At 37.5% G+C, this 18,268-nt stretch overlaps 1 protein-coding gene across 6 annotated transcripts in view; it reads right to left on the reverse strand.

Moving 5' to 3' along the window:
* CFAP54 (cilia and flagella associated protein 54) overlaps positions 1–18,268 on the reverse strand; it is a 289,887-nt gene that overhangs the window by 250,471 nt on the left and 21,148 nt on the right. For all 6 annotated transcript variants that reach the window (XM_087449073.1, XM_087449072.1, XM_014780106.2 and 3 more), the window contains exons 6-11: positions 13,526–13,669; positions 11,468–11,581; positions 11,243–11,344; positions 6,449–6,647; positions 686–867; positions 438–603 (exon numbers count right to left, since the gene is read on the reverse strand). In XM_087449073.1, coding sequence (XP_087305199.1) covers positions 438–603; positions 686–867; positions 6,449–6,647; positions 11,243–11,344; positions 11,468–11,581; positions 13,526–13,669 — 907 coding nt within the window. The remainder of the gene's footprint in view (positions 1–437; positions 604–685; positions 868–6,448; positions 6,648–11,242; positions 11,345–11,467; positions 11,582–13,525; positions 13,670–18,268) is intronic.

Genomic DNA, 18,268 nt, shown 5'->3' on the forward strand with positions numbered 1-18,268 from the left:
AACTCTGCATACTGGAAAGAGAGAGGAGACCATCAAACCTTCCTTACCAAAGTGAACTGATGGCTTTTGATTTACTGCCCTGCTGGCCTCTCACCAACAAGGCAGCCCTTAAGTAGAGTCTCATTCTTCTACTCAAAACCATCACTGAAAATATAATCCAGCATCCTTAAGGCCTAGGAGCCTGCAAGATCTGGTGCCCAGCTACTTCCCTGACCTCTTCTCCTATAGAATTCTCAAATTCCACCACCACCACAGTGCACTCCAGCCATACATGCCTCCTTGCCATTCCTTCAACAACCAAGCACATTCTTGCCTCAGGGCCTTTGCACTTCCTCCTCCCTCTGCCTTGAACATTCTTTCTCCCCCTTCACCTGTAAGGAGCCTATTTTAGCAGATAAAAGTATCTTAATTTTTCAAAAAGATAAATAAATACTCACCATGAAAAGCACATTTTTTTATATAAATTGGAGCTAACTGTCCTTCTCTGTAGTTTTCCAAAGGAAAGATCACACTTTTGTGTCTCTTTACGTTGATGAGAGGTTCTATTGCAATAAGAAGAGTTAAATCCTTCTCTGCTTTCTTTGACACGGGATCGTCCTGCCTCTAAGAGAAGTAAGTCCCACAAGTTAATTAGTAATTCAATGTCACCTTAACAAAATAAAAACAACGGTTTTGCATATATTACCTGGAGAAAATCAGTAAGCTGCCAAGCTGAAGATTCAAATAAACTCCATTCCTCATAGGTAAAAGCTAATTTTGTAAATTTCACAGCAGCATCCACAGAAATTACATTTTTTCTTTCTATAATAAGTTCCAGAAGAGATGTTTTTGGAAAATCAAGCATTCCATCTGCACTGGTATTTGACACTAGAAGAGGAAAGAGAGAGATTTGAATGTCATTCATGCAAAGATACATTTACTAAATATTAACTATCAGACACTGTCAGGCACCAGGGAAACAATGGAAAAGGAGCAAATACAATCCCTGCCTTCACAGAACTCACACCCTAGTGGGGGAAACAACAACTCTTAGCGGGCAAATAGGAAGGGCACTGAACATGGCTTTGGAATAGGAGAGTGGTCAGATAAGGCTACTCAAAAGAAGAAACATGGGATCTCAAACATAGAGAATTAGCAAGAGTTAACTAGTCAAATAGGCAGCTAGATATTGAAAGCTCAGGAAAGAGATCTAAAATAGGATATAGCTTTAGAGTCATCATTATATAACCATAGCAAACGATAGGATCAGCCATAGGCAATGTACAGCTGCCTAGGACAGAACAGTAGGGAACACCAACACGTAAAAGAAGGGCAGAGGGAGGAAGGGCTGCAAAGCAGAGTGCTTGGAAAGAAAGGAATAGTCAACAGTAACAAGTACGACAGAGAGTAAAGGAAGAAAAGCACTGAAAAGTGACCCTTGGATTGAACAATAAGGAGGCTGTCCGTGACATTCTCAGTAGAGTGCTGGGGACAGAAAACTGCCTAGGTATAAGTAGCAAGGAAAGAATTTGGAACAGTGAAAACAGACAATTCCTTCAATAAATCTAACTATAACAAGAGAAAGAAGTAGAGGGAAGAATCTGCAAGAGGACATGGGATGAAGGGACGGTTTGGAGGGATTCGGCTTAAAGATCCAAAGAGGAAGAGAAGGAACATCCCTTGCATTTTAATGAGACAGTGGAAAGGATGGGTGACGGTGAAGGTAAATTTTCAGGTTTGGGTGAAGGAATTCAAGCGAATTCTTATTTGAGATCTTGTACTTTTCTTGTGAAGAAGAGATGAGCCCAAACTGTGGCAGAGAGGCTCCCCGCCCTCAGATAGGCACACACACATGCACGCACCTGCACATACATACACATACATCCTCAGCTCACTTAGAAGTACACAGACTAAGGTCTAGGCTTTCACCCCTCCTTCCAGGTGGACATTGTAGCCAAGTCAGCTGACTGTTCCAAGGTGACAGAAGATAAGCTCATGAGGACAGAAAATTAAAAGTGCAAACACCTTGAAACAAAGACCAGACGTGAAAATATCCTTTACCAGAGGAAGCATAAAAATGGAACAGAGTGAACTTAAGCTTAATAAGTATTCTCTCAAGGAAATGAGAGGTATTAGAAACATGAAACAAGAATAAACTGCGGTGAAAAAGAATCAAATGGAGACTACATATAAAGAATATTATTGTTGAAACAAAGAATTCAATAGATGCATGGAATAAAGCAATGAGAATCGAGGAACAAATTAGTGACCTGGAAAATCAGATTAAGAAACCTTTCCTGAAGGCAATAGAAAAGAATAAACAGATGCAAATAATAAAATTAATACGATATTGAGAGTGGATGCGTTAACATCTGTCTGCTAGGATCCTTAGAGAATTAAAAAAAAAAAGTAAACCTAAGAGAAGGAATGAAGCAGTGCCATGAAAAATTTTAAAAAGATGAAAGACCTCGAAGTATCGACTGTATTACTAAACCCACACCTAGACCTAGTACAATCAAATGTAAGGACATCACAGGAAAGGGAAAATTGTAAAGGCTAAATCTATGAAACAATAAGATTTAAACTGACAGACTTCTCAACATCATATGCAAGACTAGAGAGAAATATCCTTAAAATTTTTAAAGAAATAAACTTTTAAGCAAAATATTATATCCAGCTAAACTATTTCCAAGTTCTTAAAGTTTGTATTTGAGCAAAAAGAAATTAATTTAGAAAGCACCAGTGAAAAATGAGAAGTAAGGATGAGGAAAAAAGCTTAATAAATGTATTTACTGTCTTAACAAGCAATGACCAGGACTTGTGTCTAGAACATACAAAGAACTCTCAAAACTCAACAGAAGAAATAAACAAACAATCCAATTAGAAAATGGGCAAAAGACACTGAAGACGAAGAGGATGTAAAGATGGCAAATAAGCACATGAAAAGATAATTGGCATCATTAGTCACTAGGGAAAAGCAAATTAAAGCCACAACGAAATATTACTACACACCCCTCAGAATGGCAAAAAAAAAAAAAAAAAAAATAGTAATAACACCAAATACTGTTGAGGATGTTATAAAACTGGATCATTCATATATTGCTGGTGGAAATGTAAAACAGTACAGTCACCTTGGAAAATACACAGTTTCTTAACAAAACTAAATATGCACTTCCCATATGATCCAGCAATTGTACTCTTGAGCATTTATACCAGAGAAATAAAAACTCATGTTCACACAAAGACCTGTACTCAAATGTTCACAGCAGCTTTATTCCTAACAGCTGAAAACCGGAAACAACTCAAATGTCCTTCAACAGCTGAATGGTTAAACAAACTGTGATACATCCACACCATGGACTCCTACTCAGCATTACTAAGTGAACTATTAATACACACAACAACTTGGATACATCTCAAGGTAATTATGCTGAATGAAAAAACACAAATACAGTCACCTAGTTTATGACAAAGGGATACTATAGTCAACGGGGAAAGAAAGATCTCTTCAATAAGTGGTGCTGTGTCAACTGGATATTATATGGAAATAAATAAATCTTGATTCCTACCTCATACCAACAAAAAAGATGCAAATTTAGACGTAATGTGAGAGGTAAAATAACAAAGCTTCTAGAAGAAAACATAGAAATATATCTTTATGACATTGATGTAGCAGAGATTTCTTAAACATGACACAAAAATAGTTAACTATAAAGGATATATTGATAAATTGGACTACATTAAAATTAAGAATTCTTGTCCCTTAACAGCTACAACTAAGAGAATGAAAAGGCAAGCCACCAAATGGGAAAAGATGTTTGCAATATATGTGTTCAATAAAGGACTTGTATCCAGAATCTATAAAGAATTCCTACAAACCAATAAAAAAAAAAAGAAGCAAATAGCCCAGTAGAAAAACGAGCAAAAGATCTTGTTGGTTTGCAAACTGGCCTCTGTACATGGAGGGCAGGGAGAGACTAAAGAAAGAGAAAGACCACTCCAGATTGGTAGGTGGCCATTTCAATAAGCAAGGGAACTCATATATGAGGCTTGTCTTCGGCAGCCACAAGACGAGCAGATCTCCACATCTGCCCACCAGACTCTTAAAAGTTTAAATAGAAGCCTTACTGGGTTCAGTCACGTATTCAGTCCAGATGGTCTCAACAACACCTTACTCTTTCAAAGCTGTGTCCTTGGAACGGCTGCCAGTATGTGAATAGTAGTCAAGATATAGATTCCAAGGACAGGGTAGGGAGTAAGGAGCCTCTCATTGCCTGGGTCCAGCTCAAGGGTCAACCAGTGGACATGTCCTCTCGATAACCTCCTCCCACAGATCTGAACAGCACTTCACAAAACAGGATATCCAAATGGTGAAGAAATGTATGAAAAGGTGGTGCTCAACTTCATCAGCCATCAGAGGTGTACAAATTAAATCCATAATGTAATACTGTTGAATTCACACCAGAATGGACGAAAGGAAAAAGACATATAAATCTAAGTGTCAGAATTCGGAACAATTAGAACTCTCATAAAATGCTGATGGGTGTGTAAACTGGTAAAAATCACTTTGGAAAAGAGTATCTGCTATAGCAAAAGACACACATACCCTATGTTGTATCAATTCCACAGGGACAGAAATACATAGCCGATGATGTTTAACACAGCTCTCTCAGGAATTTACAAAACAAGCAGACCAAAAAATTAGTAGGAATAGAGAAGATCTAACTATATACGTGATTTACAAACTTAACCTAATCAACGTATATATATAAAGCAATGCACCCAAAAAGACAAGAATACACAGTCTTTTCAAGTACATACAATTTACTAAAATTGACCACAATTTAGGCCACGTCTCAGCAAATTTCAACAGTCTCAAATAATACAGAATATGTTTTTTCACCACAGTATAATTAAGCTAGAAATCAGTAACAAAAAGATAATTAGAAAATCTCCGTACCTTTTGACTCATAACCCTACATCAAAGAAGAAATCACAATGGGAATTAGAAAATATTCTTAACTAAATGGTAATGAAGGTATGATCTATAGAAAAACTTTGGGTACATAGTTACAGCTGCATTTGAGAAATGTCTGAATATGCGTATATTAAATAAGGATAAATCCTGAAAATCAATGATCTAAGCTTCCAAGTCAATAAATTTTTAAAAATAAGCAAACTAAATTCAAGAAAGTAGAATAAATTAAATAATAAAGAACATAAATTATTAATATGGAAAACAAACACAATTAAGAGGACAAAAAACTTCAATGTTGTTCTTTGGAAAGACTAATGAAATTGGTAGACTTCTGGTGAAACTGACGAAATGAAAGAAAAGGCAAATTGACAACTATCAGGAATGACCTCTACAGATCTTACAGATGTTAAGAAGATCATAATGAGATATTATAAGCAATTTTATAAAAAATTTGAAAACATTAGATAAAATTGAATATTTTCAAGGGAAGTACAATTTACCAAAATGATAGAAGATTTTTTTTAAAAAATGAAAAGAAAGCCTAAATCATTTTAAATCTAAGGAAGAAATTTAATCCATAGTTAAAAACCTTTCCACAAAGAAAATTTCAGGTCCAAATGGCTTCACCAGTAAATTCAACCAATTTAGGAATAAATAACACCAATCTGACACAAACTCTTTCAGACAATAGAAAAAGAGGACATACTTCTCAATTCTTTTTATGAGGCCAACATGACCTTGAGAGCAAAATCTAAAAAGGACATTGCAAGAAAGGAAAATCTCTCTCATGAACAGAAAGGCATAAACATCAAACATTAGCAAAAAAAATCAAGCAATATATCAAAAGGATAATTCTCACCTCCACATTATGTTTATTCCAAAAATATAGAGTGGTTAAAAATTAGATAGCAATCAACGTAGTTCACCACATTAATAGAAATAAAAGAGAAAAGCCACTCAATCAACTCAATAAATCTGAATAATCCAGAAAAGGTTATTGATAAAATTCAATAACTATTCAAGATGAAAAACAAACAAGCAAAACTCTTAGCAAACCGAGAATAAAAGAAACTTCCTTAACCTGAAAAAGGATATCTAAAAAAATCCTTCAGCAAATATCAATATTAATGGTAAAATATTGAAACCTTCCATTTGAGATCATAAATGAGACAAGGATGTCTGCTATCACCACTTTCATTTCATATTTTATTGGAGATCCTATCTAGTGCAGTAAGGCAAGAAATGCAAGAAAAAAGAAATAAAAGGATTTTATTATTATGAAAAGAAAGAAATATAATTGTTATTATTCATAGGTAAGATGATTATATACGTAAAAAATCCAAATAATTGTTTGGATTATCAATTGAGTTTAGCAAGGTTGCTGAATTCAAGATCAATATAAATTGGATATCAGTTTCTTACGTGTGGACTACCATGCTAAGATTTTTGTTATTTATGTTCTACCATAAAATATTATCTTAACTTATTTACTTATTAAAAGTTCTTTTCCTGCTATAAACAGTTCTGAGACAACATCACGAATTTCTACTTCATCTGTAACAACAGGTCCAGTTTGTAGTGTTCGTCTATTTGAATCAGAAAGAGCTTCCAAGACAGCCAGAAACCGGGATGCAGTGCAATCAAACATCTCTTCCAACAACCGTTCCGTGATGGTACGTGGCCACGGCAACTGGAACAAAAAAATATACCGTCTATTTTTTTAAAGTTCTACAATGTTTGATATTATAAGGCAAAAATAAGTAAGGCATGCTTAATTAATGCTAAAAGAGAGAGTGCGGGGCCGGCGGCTGGTGCAAGCATTTAAGTGCGTGTGCTCTGCTTCGGCGGCTGGGGTGCGTCGGTTCAGATCCCGGCCACGCACCGGTGCACCGCTTGTCACGCCACGCTGAGGCAGCGTCCCATATAAAGTAGATGGGAGCAGATGTTAGCTCAGGGCTGATCTTCCTCACAAAAAAAAAAAAGAGAGTGGTTGGCCTATCAATGAGATGGTGCTTTTATGGTTTTCGTTTTTTCAGGTGTCACTCCAGACTCCATTAAAGTTTATATCATGCTGCCATTACATCAAAGACTTTGCTATTTCTTTATATGTTTGTGTTTCCAAGGCAGCATAAAAAGGCTGTTTATTACTGTCTTTTTATTAGGGCAGCATCAATCTCCATCTGCTTTGTGGTACCTTAATTACAGCCTTGAGGAACTGATACTCAGACTTGGATTGCCTTAGAATCTCTCAGGAGTGCTTTTTGGATTCACAGACCAAATCTCCAGGGATTCAGTGGGTCTGGGTGGGGCATTTTTAATAAGCACTGCAGGAAATTCTAATGCAGGAAGTCCTTAAACCCAAATTTGAAACAATATTTTATATTATAAAGAACCGGTCTATGGTAGCTAACTCTAAAGAAGAGTTGACCAGTTGTATATTAATAAGCTAGTGACTCTTAGAGCTCTTGTGAATTTCCAGCCCCTCTGCTTTGTATTGGCCCAGAATGAGACCACCTTCTGCAGATGGCTTGCCTCTACACTCATTCTTCTCTCTGACAAATGACCTGTTCTCTGTATTTAGATTACCAGGAAATAACAGAGGTAGCTCTAGCTGGCTTTTCTAGAATCCGTGTCCAGTTAGAAGATACTCATCATGTTCCCCAGGATTCCCCTGCTGCTTTCCTTTTCTTGCGGCAAAGTTAGAAAGACAGAGAAACAGAAGCAGGGATAAGGCTGCTTTGGACTATTTTTCCCTGAACACCAACTTCCCTGCTCACTAGCTTTGATGCCTTTTCAACCCATAGGTCAACTGATATGCTAAAAACCTCAATAACACTTGAAGTTCATGCCCTACCCTCTGTTTTGTTACAAACAGAGGTAAGGGTTTCTTCTAAGACTTTTACTGTAGGTTAAAACAGAGCTTTAACACAGTATATTTAAAGAGCATAATACACTTTCTAATAATTAGAAGCATTCAAAATGAAAGAATAAAACCAAAATAGAGTACAGTGAAATTGTTTTTTAAAATATCAGAAAACTAGAAAAAAGTAGAATAGAATATTTATCAGAGCTATAGATGAATACCAAGTAAAAGATTTTAAAATACAAATACTTAAAAGATCTATAAAAAAAGATTTAAAGCTAAAGTAATAAAAAATAATTGATTGCCAAGCATGACAAGCAAAATATTAATATCTCTAAAAACAATGAGCTCATTCAAATATATTTTAAAAATTAACATCTCTAGTAGATAAATGGTAAGACTGAAAGATAATTCACAAGAAAAGGAAATATAAAGAGTAAACACAAATATTTAAGGGAAAGTTGGATGAAAGAAATAAAGTTAAAATGATGAGCCATTTTATGAAAACTGAATTATAAAAAAATAAAGAAATAGTAATATCAAAATGATAATAGCTTGTGGTGATATTGGTACACACAGGTTGTCGTCTTGTGGTACCCATTTTGGAAGTCAGTTTGGCAATATATATCAAGAGAAATAAAAGTATTTGTATCCTTTGATTTGAATCCTATGCCTTGAATTTTATCCACAGGAAATAAAAGAAAGAAAAAATAATATATTTGAGAATATTGATTACATCAATATTTATAATAGCAAAGAACTGGAAACAACTGAAATAATATTAATAAAAATATTAGACAAATTCTGGTGTATATATACTGCATAGGGTATACTAGACCATTTTTAAAAATGTCAGGATGGGTGAAAAGCTGAATAACACAACCCATACAGTCTGTTCCACCTCTAAACACTATGGTTTCCATGAGATCTAGTCCATGTGATATACTCTGCTAATTCCCCAACATAATATACCCACCCCACGCAAGTTCAGTTTCTCACTGTCCCCCTGTCAACTTTGCTTCCAAGCTATAATCATGCTCTGGTCCTTTCTTTGAATCTTTTCTCCTCTTCTCCCTGTCTAGTCAAATCCTGCTCACTATTCCAAAACCATTCAAAAGGACAGAACTGTAACTTAATCTTCTCTATATTCTACCACTCTTGGGACCACAGTTGGCTGTAGAATGAATGAAATGAAAAAGAAATAATAGTAATAGCAAAATTACTAAGGACCTACTACATGCCAGGAACATTCTAAGGGCTTTACATGTAACTAATTTAATCATTGCCATTATTTCCTTCTTAATACTTATCACGCTTTATTTATTTATTTATTGTATAATTTCTCCACTAGAATGTAACCTCTATCTTGTTCACATAGCAGGGACTTTAAAAATATTTATTAAATGAATCACTAAACAGCCAATCATTAGGAGTGAATTAACAGTCCTCTAAAAGAATTCTTTGAAAGTCAAAATGATTTACTGTGAATTAATAACTGACTTACAAGCTCAGAACTTTTTTATAAAAGAGATGTAATGCATACTGTAAATTACTTTCTTTTGAAGAAACATAACAAAATTATTTCACACATATAAAGCAGCACATTCTGCAAAACATATCAAGGTGATATACTGTGACTTTATAAAAAGAATGCTGACTATTCTCTGAAAAACCAGCCATTAAACAATTTTAAGGTTTTTCTGAAAAGAAATACCACCAGAATTTTCCGTATAATAATTATCTTAAAGGAAATCAGAAATAAATGGGTTTTTAATGTAATGTTACTTGGAATTTTACACAATTTTTTTGAAAATATACTTAATTTTTATACGAGGATGATTATCAGTCAAGTCCTAATAATATGCTAATTCATGACAATTTTGCAGCTTTGGATACTTAAATTTGGTTTGCTCAGAGAAAAAAATGCTGGTGAGAAAAATGAAATTGTCCCCTGCTCTCTTACAAACAACATAGCATTACTACTTAACAATATCAGACGCAAGCAGCTCGACAGCCCATCCAAGGAATTATCAATAATTTGGCAAGTTAGCAACCCCACCAATTACACACCATTGGTCAGTAAGGGATATGATTTAAAAGGGGTATATGAACTGCATTTCTGGACTCAGTAGTCCATATATCATAGTCACCCTAAGTAGCAATAGAAAGCTACTATGTCCAAATAATATTTGCATTTAAATATTATGATTTATTAAAGAAAGAATGACTCCTAAATGTTCTAAGAAGAAATGAGAACAGAGAACAGCCATCACTGGAGCAGTGACAAAGCACTGGCCAGAGACCTGGGTTCAAGTTCCAGCGCTGCCAGCAGCTGGCTCCGTGACCTGGAATCAGTAATTTAAATACTGTGGGCTTTACTTTTCCCACCTGTAATAGAAAAGGGCTGAACTAGACGATTTCTAAAATCCCTTCCAGGTGCTGAGATTCTACAACTCTTCCGTCAGAAACTGCTCATCTTCTTCCCCCTGACTTTCACTTTCAGTCCCTACAAAGAAGCTCACAGAAGAGAGTTTACTGCCATCTTGAACAGTCAGAGAAAGCTTTAAAGAAACAGAGAACTGGGCCTTGAGGGATATTGAGATTCAGAAAGGCAAAGGGGAAGAATGTGGGAGAAGGAAAAAGGCAGAAGGGAGAAAGGGCCGAGGACCCCACAGGCATAACTATGTCCCACTTCCCTCCTGACAGCCCCTAGTGCAGGGGGCCAAACTCACTTGTGGCCAACAGGGGCCGTGGGACAAGTTCTGACATGTGAGAAGAAGAGACTGCTGTCACGTCCACGCCGGGCATTACTGCCTGTGCGCCATCCTCCAGAGCCCTCTCATGTCCTCTCTGGCAGAACGACCAGCAATTTTCTAAATGAGGGCTGCTCCTCAATCTGGCCCTGAGCAGCGGTGCTGAGCAGAGCCCCCTGATAACTGTAATAACATGACTCCAGTGGGAAATAAATTGTTGTTTAAGCCACCAAGACATGGGGTTTGTTTGTTGCTGCAGAATAACCCAGTTCCTAACCACTCCCAAAGGTGATACCTGAAGCTGATGAGAAAAGATGCCCCCCGTTCTCTCCAACCTCAAAGCCTTCCAACACCAAGCGGTCAGAGACAAAGGCCTCTGCGGCACCTCCACTCAGACGCCTGTGCGTTTGGACCTTTCCCCGGCTCTTTTTCAGCCTCTTGCCCTTTAAAATTACAAAACTGGGATTGTGCAAAGGTACAAAAGCTTTGAGAAAGGGATGAAGTGAGGCCGTGTCCAAACCAGGAAGGTATTCTTCTCTCTATTTGCCATGGGTGCAGAGAATAGGGTACAGGATTTAATATTTGGTTAGTAGGCTTAAAAAACACAGAGGCATAAGATAAACACACTGTGAAGAGAGTCTGAAATAGAGAGGACGTTCTTAGACTTACATTTTGTGCTTCCCTTAGGTTAGCTCTTATCTTTGGTCTAAATATACTTTTGTTTTTTCTTCTAGATTCAAATACTCCTCTTTTGAAGATCATTACTGCCATCTGCCTCAAAAAGAAGAATTATTTATGAAGAAGCAATGGGATGCACTTCTCAACTACTAAAATTAAGTACTTAATCAACCATAGAGTGCAGTAAATTTCTTTTATTTCATGAAATTTTTATACCTTTATCGTGGGCTCTCTATAATATCTTCTAGATTCTTCCTGTGATTGTGAGGAACTCATTAATTCCAGATGCCTTAACTCATCAATTTTAGCTAAAGCGCGCCGAGCAAATGCCTGTATGCGATTAAAATAAATTTAATTCATAATAAGTAAGAGTATAGTGATTAAAAATGTATCAAGACAGTACGTTTTATTCTCCCAGACATTTGATTTAATTGGTGAATTAAATGCTAGGCCAATGCTGACTCTATTACACGGTAACTATCCCATCTATCGTTTCCTATAAGCACCACTGAATTCTCTAGAGCTGAAGTTAATAACATGTCAGATATACTAACTTTATGAATTAAGAAATTCAAAAAAGCAAGGAAGGGGCCGCCCTGTGGCGCAAGCGGTTGAGTGCGCACACTCCGCTGTGGAGGCCCGGGGTTCGCCAGTTCGGATCCCGGGCACGCACCAAAGCACTGCTTGTCAAGCCATGCTGTGGCAGCATCCCATATAAAGTGGAGGAGGATGGGCACGGATGTTAGCCCAGGGCCAGTCTTCCTCGACAAAAAGAGGAGGATTGGTGGATGTTAGCTCAGGGCTGATCTCCTCACAAAAAAAAAAAAAAAAAAGCAAGGAAAGCCAAATTCTGGGTTAAACAGTAGCTTCGTGTAGATTATCACTTCTCTGGCATGGCGCACACATACGTCCTCAGTGCTCTTCTCGAATCCTAACCTTCCTACCAAAACATGCTGTGTTATCTATTCAGCTGTTCACATTGCCCATTCAACTGTGAGGTCCTTAAAGGGTCTTATTCATCTTTGTATCTCCAATATACAGCATATAAGAAGTATTTATTAACATCTGAGGAAAGGAGGGAGGCAGGTTTGCTTATTTAATCAGATCACCATTCTTATAATTCTCTAGAGATAATAAAAAAAGAGTTCAATTTATGTAATTTATTTTACAAGTTCCTTGAAATATCTCATTTATAATTTATGATTTTTCACGAAGATGCTTCTAGACCACAATAGTAACATATATAAAAGGTTTAATTTTCGAATAAGGAGGAATTCCACTAGGATCAAACGGTCAAAACTATGCAAATGCTCCATTCCCTGATCATTTTAATAGCTATAGAAATATGCCACCACTGGTACACTAAAATTAACTATACACATACTGTGAATAGTTTCTCGAATGTATCCTGGGCTAGAAAAAGTATCCCACAAGGACTACATTAGGCTATTCCCCTGCCTACAGGCCACTACCATCCAACTCTTTAGAATTAGTTCAGGTAGGAAAAACGAAATGTGAAGTAGCCATTAATGGACTAGATTGTCTATTTATGGTTGTGAACAGGGATTTGTAGAGCTGTGAAGGCTCTGTCCTGCACAAGACTTCCAGCCAAGAGGTCGAGTGAGGGCTGAAATCCAGCCCACCCTGCACTCACCAAGCCATGCACCCTGGTGCAGGTTTGTGTTGGCCCAAAGGAAGGGGTGACCATTTCTAATTCCCACCAAGGCCCCATCTGCTGATAAGCCAAATACCATGTACTGTAGAAAGAGTGACTTTTTTTCATTTACACGGAGGTTACTGTATAGGCCAACAGAAGTGTCCACCAGTTAAGTCATATTTCAAGTATTTAGTCTAAAAGATATACAAAAAAAGACGAAAAACAAGAAATAGAGTGTATTAAATAAATGATGGCTGGAAGCAGAGAAAAGCAAGACAAATGGATAGTAGGCGGCATGGAATACAAAACTAAACAGGGAAGGAAAGTGCTCGCATCAAGAATACAATCAGGAAAGGAAGTTCTCAGAAATCTTCTTCAGAAAAGGAGCAAAGACATGGAAGTAAACGGAGAATAAAGGAGAGATCAGAGAGTAGAGCTAAAGACCAACAGAAGGGAGAAGCTAGGCAAATTTCTGCAAATGAAGCTGGGGCCTTTTGTCTTTGCTTCATTGCAATTCTTTGGGTTTGTTTGTTTTCTTGCTGGGCATCGAAAGAAGAAAATCTGGAATAAGTTGTACTTTAAAGTATCGGAATCCTCGGAATTAACAAGTAACTTACCTCTCCATGAATACCAGCTTGGCAGTCATAGTAGCACTGGCAGACAGCAGTGTAAAGAGTTGCTCTCCACGTCAGGTACCTGACGGACAGGAGGGGGACCGAGGATTCCATACAAATACTGGCCCACAGGAGATATTCTAAGGCCTGAGAAAGAAAGGGCACAATTGAATTTATTTTTATTTTAAGCTAATAACAATGATTTCATTTAATACCATCAAATTATAAGTTGTGAGCACAAGTTGCTGACTACTTAAACCAAAATTACCAAAAATAGTGAGCTCAGAAAAAACAAGCATTTAAAAAGTAAAACAATAATTTAGAGAACTCAAAATCTCAAGTTAGCCATTTAAGAATGTCTTCCTTCTTAGCTCCTAAAGTCCTATGAACTCAGCTCATTTTTATTAATATTTATCAAGCGTCATCAGTAGTCTAGGAGCTAATTCCAACAATATAATTGTTATTAGCTGGCCTGAAACCAGTGTATTATCCTGAAAATAAACTGGTATAGCAGGGTAGGGAAAATGGAAAAGGCTTACAGTCTGGAGCCTGTGATACTTAGCAGAAACAGTCCAAGATTGGATTCAAATAGACCTAGGTTTCAGTCTCTATTTTATCACCTATTTATCTCTCCAGACCTCAATTTTCTCATCTGTAAAATGGGTATTTTAGCACATCATAGCAGCACTGTTATGAAAGAAAAAGTCAATGTACATGACATGTTAGGATGGTATTTAGCACATTGTAAGCACTCCATAAACGGTGCCTATTACCAGTGTAATTATTCCCAAGGTATAATTTGAAACAAAAAAGGGAGGAAAGTATCACCATTGTTACTGGCCTGTCTGTAGGAAGATATATAAGATTTGTGCTATTCTAGCTGAAGACTTTCACCACAAATCCATTGATAATTCTTTTTTGACATATTCTTCCCACAAACCCTATACTCGGAAACATTTTTTGACTATACGTATGGTACAGTTAACTTTTTCAATCTTTTTCCTTTCTCCAAAAATATTCCAAAAGCTCGAAGAGTAATTGGATTACATTGCTTCTCATTTGATTTAATACAAGAATAAATTTGGTCTATGCTCCACATATTATTACAAGAAATATTACTGGGATGAAAATAAGAATCTGTAAGCTAACTATCTCAAAATATCAAATTCTAAATTCTATCCATGGATATATTGGCCTTAACCAAGCAGAACCTCACATGTCTCCCTGGACCTCTGGGATACTTCCTCACTCGTCTCCCCATCTTTGGTCTCACCATCCCCCTTTTCTTATACACCCCCTTCCTTATACAGCCTCCCTACCTCCACCAGAGTATCTTTCGAAAATGCAAGTTGGGTTGTGTCACTCTTGTGCTTGAAACACTTCAATGGCTCCCAATTACCTATATGACAAAGTACAGGCCCTTTATAGGGCAGGCAAAACCCTTCATGACCTAGTCCCCGTCTTCCTCCCACCCCCACCCATTACTCTTGACCTTGCATTGTATACTTAAAGCTGGTCCAAAATGCTTTCCGTTCCACAAAACATCTTGGCGGTCCAAATGTGTGCATCTTTGCTCACTCTGTTCCCTCCTTCACCCTATAAGACTGAGCTGAAACACTACCTCTGCTGCTAGCAGTGTGACCTTGCACAATTTACTTAAACTCCATGTGCCTCAGGTTCTTCATCTGCAAAATAGGTATAACAGTAACTATCCTATAGGATTGTTTGAGGACTAAAATGAGTTAATGCGTGTTAAATGCTTAGAACAGAGTAAACACATAAGTATCAGCTTTGGTAATGGCAATGAAGACAAAGAAGGAGGAGGAAAATGTGGAGGAAGAGGAGGAGGAGGAAGAGCGGGGGGAAGAGAACTAGTTGTTGAAGACTTTTCTAATGTCCCTAGAGAGACATGACCACTGCCTCTTCTCCATCTCTACTGTAATTGTGTTGTCTGTGTGTGTGTGTGTATATATAATTTACATATATTTTATATACACATATATCATATGTCAGATCTAATTGCATTAATATGTTCTTTGAAAATAGGAACAGTACCTTATTCATTGTTATATCACCAGCACCTAGAACAGTACCAGGTACATAGCGGATACTCCCAAGTGCATTAAATGAATTAATTGAACAACCCGAAAGTCAGCAGAACAAACCAGGGGAGAGCTAACAAATATTCTAGATTCTCAAAAAAATAATGATAATAAATTTGGACCACAGAATAAAGTCCCTCTTCCACTAACAAATTTGGCCTTCAATAATTGAGGAATTAATTAAGGAAAAATATGTCTATAGTAGTCAAATCGACCTTGAAAAGGCAAATCATCAAAAAGGTCCAGGAGCTTCATATGGATAAAGCAAAACCACCAGATTGACAAAGTATTTAATAGTAAAAATAGAAAAAACACTGGTAACATTCAGACCCTATTACGATCTTTGGAGCCTTCAAAGACGGTGTATATAACACGTGTGCAAGCAGCTCAGTGGACATCTAAGAGAAAGAAGAAGGCTGGGAGTCCAGAATTCTCCACTGTCCTGTAGGTTTTGATTCCAGAGACAAAGAGACTGTTGGAAGTAGAGCAGGGTTTGACACAGAACTGTAATATTCTTTGCCATCCACTGGAATGTAAGCTCAACCCACTAGAATGTAAGTTCACTTAGGAAAGGGACCTTGTTCAACACTGTATCCCCAGCCCCTAAAACTTTATCTGGTGTGTAGTAGAAATACAATTAATATTTGTTGACTGATTGACTGACCTTCATTAAAAAATTTCAATTCATGGTGCTAACTATGGAACTATTTCTAGTAATCATAAAATCAAAGAGCTGGAAGTCAATCTAATTTCACCCCCATTAACATCACCAGCACCACCCCCTGATGTCCCACACCCTCCATACCCAAGAGTTCCCACCTCCAGCAACAAGGAACGTGCCACATGGCATCAGAAGACAATTCGAAACATGAAAAGTACTTCCTTAATCTGAAATGAAATCCACCTTGATATACCTCCAGTGCACTGGTCCTAGATATGGCTTCTGAGGCAGCACAAAACCATCCAAAACCCACTTCCCAATTACAGCCTTCCAAGAATCTGAAAACACCTATACAGCCTGCCCTCTCCCCCAGCTCTCTCTCCAGGATAAAGATCCCCAAGCACTTCTCCACCTCCCAGAACTGCACTTCCCTTCTCCAGCATGGCTGGTCATTCACGGCTTTGCTCCAAACGGCCATTGTCCCTTTAGAGTTTATGACTAGATCACGGCAAGATGAAACTCCCATCCCTGATACTGGACACTATATCTCTATTGAGTCAGCCTGGGATTGCTTTATTCCTGGTTTTGTTGTTGCTGCTGTCGTTGTTGTTGTTGTTTGCTAACCTTGCCACACTGTGAACTCATAAAAAACTAACAGTCATTGAATCTCTTGAGTTTTCTCAAATTCACTGCACAAAAATCCTATTGTGGATTTTGTATTTGGATTGTTGTGGTTTGAGGGGTATGAGATTAAGCCATGTATAAATATCTCTCCTTTAAATTCACTTATCTTTCCAAAAGCCCTGAGGATTCCTGGTCTTAGGAATTTCACATTTCAAAATGAAAATAGCTTTAGTTACCAGTTGTTCATGTTATATTTGGGTTCAGCTTCAGACTTAGAATAAAAGACCCTAAATCACAGATTTTAGTGCCAGAAAGGACCTTGAAAGTAACCTAGTCTGACTCCGAGAGGCTAAACTGCTTGTGAGCGACAGAGCTGGGGCTGGCATTCAGGTCTTTGGACTCCCAGGTCCCTCCCACTACACAAGGGGAGTTCTGAGAAACCACGACTCCACTTAGGGTTCTGAGAAACCACCATTCGGGTTTAAAGATGAAAAACCATTTCCAAAAACCAAAATTTGTAACATTTTTTTCTTGCCCCTAGAAGCTATAAAGAACTATTTCTATTAATAAAAAAAAATGCTGGGATTTCAGCAGGACTATTCTCTTCCTAGAAAAAAAGAAGAAAAAAGACTTTGAGAAACCAAATTACAGGAGCCCAGAAAGAGCATGGGTCAGGTGTCAGAAGCAAAAGCACACACAATTCCTCAGCACAGCCACTGGATGGCAGTGCAGAATCATTTGTATCAGCTCAGATCCTTTGAGGGAAACACCACGGAGAAGTGTTTTAAGGTTTGGACTTGACGTTTATGTAATGGCATGCAGAATCATTTAACAATTGTTCAAGCCACAAACTTGACCAACCTATTTCAGTTTTATAGTAAAATAAAACAGAAATCAACGTTTTCTTAGAATGAATACATTCTATTGTATTCTTTTAATTTTTGCTGAGTATTACACTATAGCTTTAAATGCTTCTGAAGAAACTACAGGTTATACTATAAACAGAAGCAAAGTTGTCTTTAGGGAAAGAGATTTCAGAAATCTGGCCTCCCTCTGTTCCCTAAGGTTATGCTGGTGACCGGCTCAGCTTGAAAGTTAGCGTTTCCCATCGGCGGAAGAGCCCCAGTCAGTCTTGGTCTTCAGACTGTCTTCAGAAATAGAGAGTCATGTTGAAAAATATTAACCCCTCCCACACAGCTCCCAGTTTGAGTAGGTGAACCAAAAATAGGATGCGTCAGGACAGGATTAAATTTAGTCAACAGATATGTGTTATTCTAATTGTGTTGAGAGGCAGCACGGCCTTGGCTCTGGCCTCAGCTACATCTCTAACTAGATGTGCGACATCAAGCAGGTTAACTT

The sequence above is a fragment of the Ceratotherium simum genome, chromosome 25, assembly GCF_057802395.1.
Source record: "Ceratotherium simum simum isolate JZ-2026a chromosome 25, ASM5780239v1, whole genome shotgun sequence".
Classification (NCBI taxonomy): Eukaryota; Metazoa; Chordata; class Mammalia; order Perissodactyla; family Rhinocerotidae; genus Ceratotherium; species Ceratotherium simum.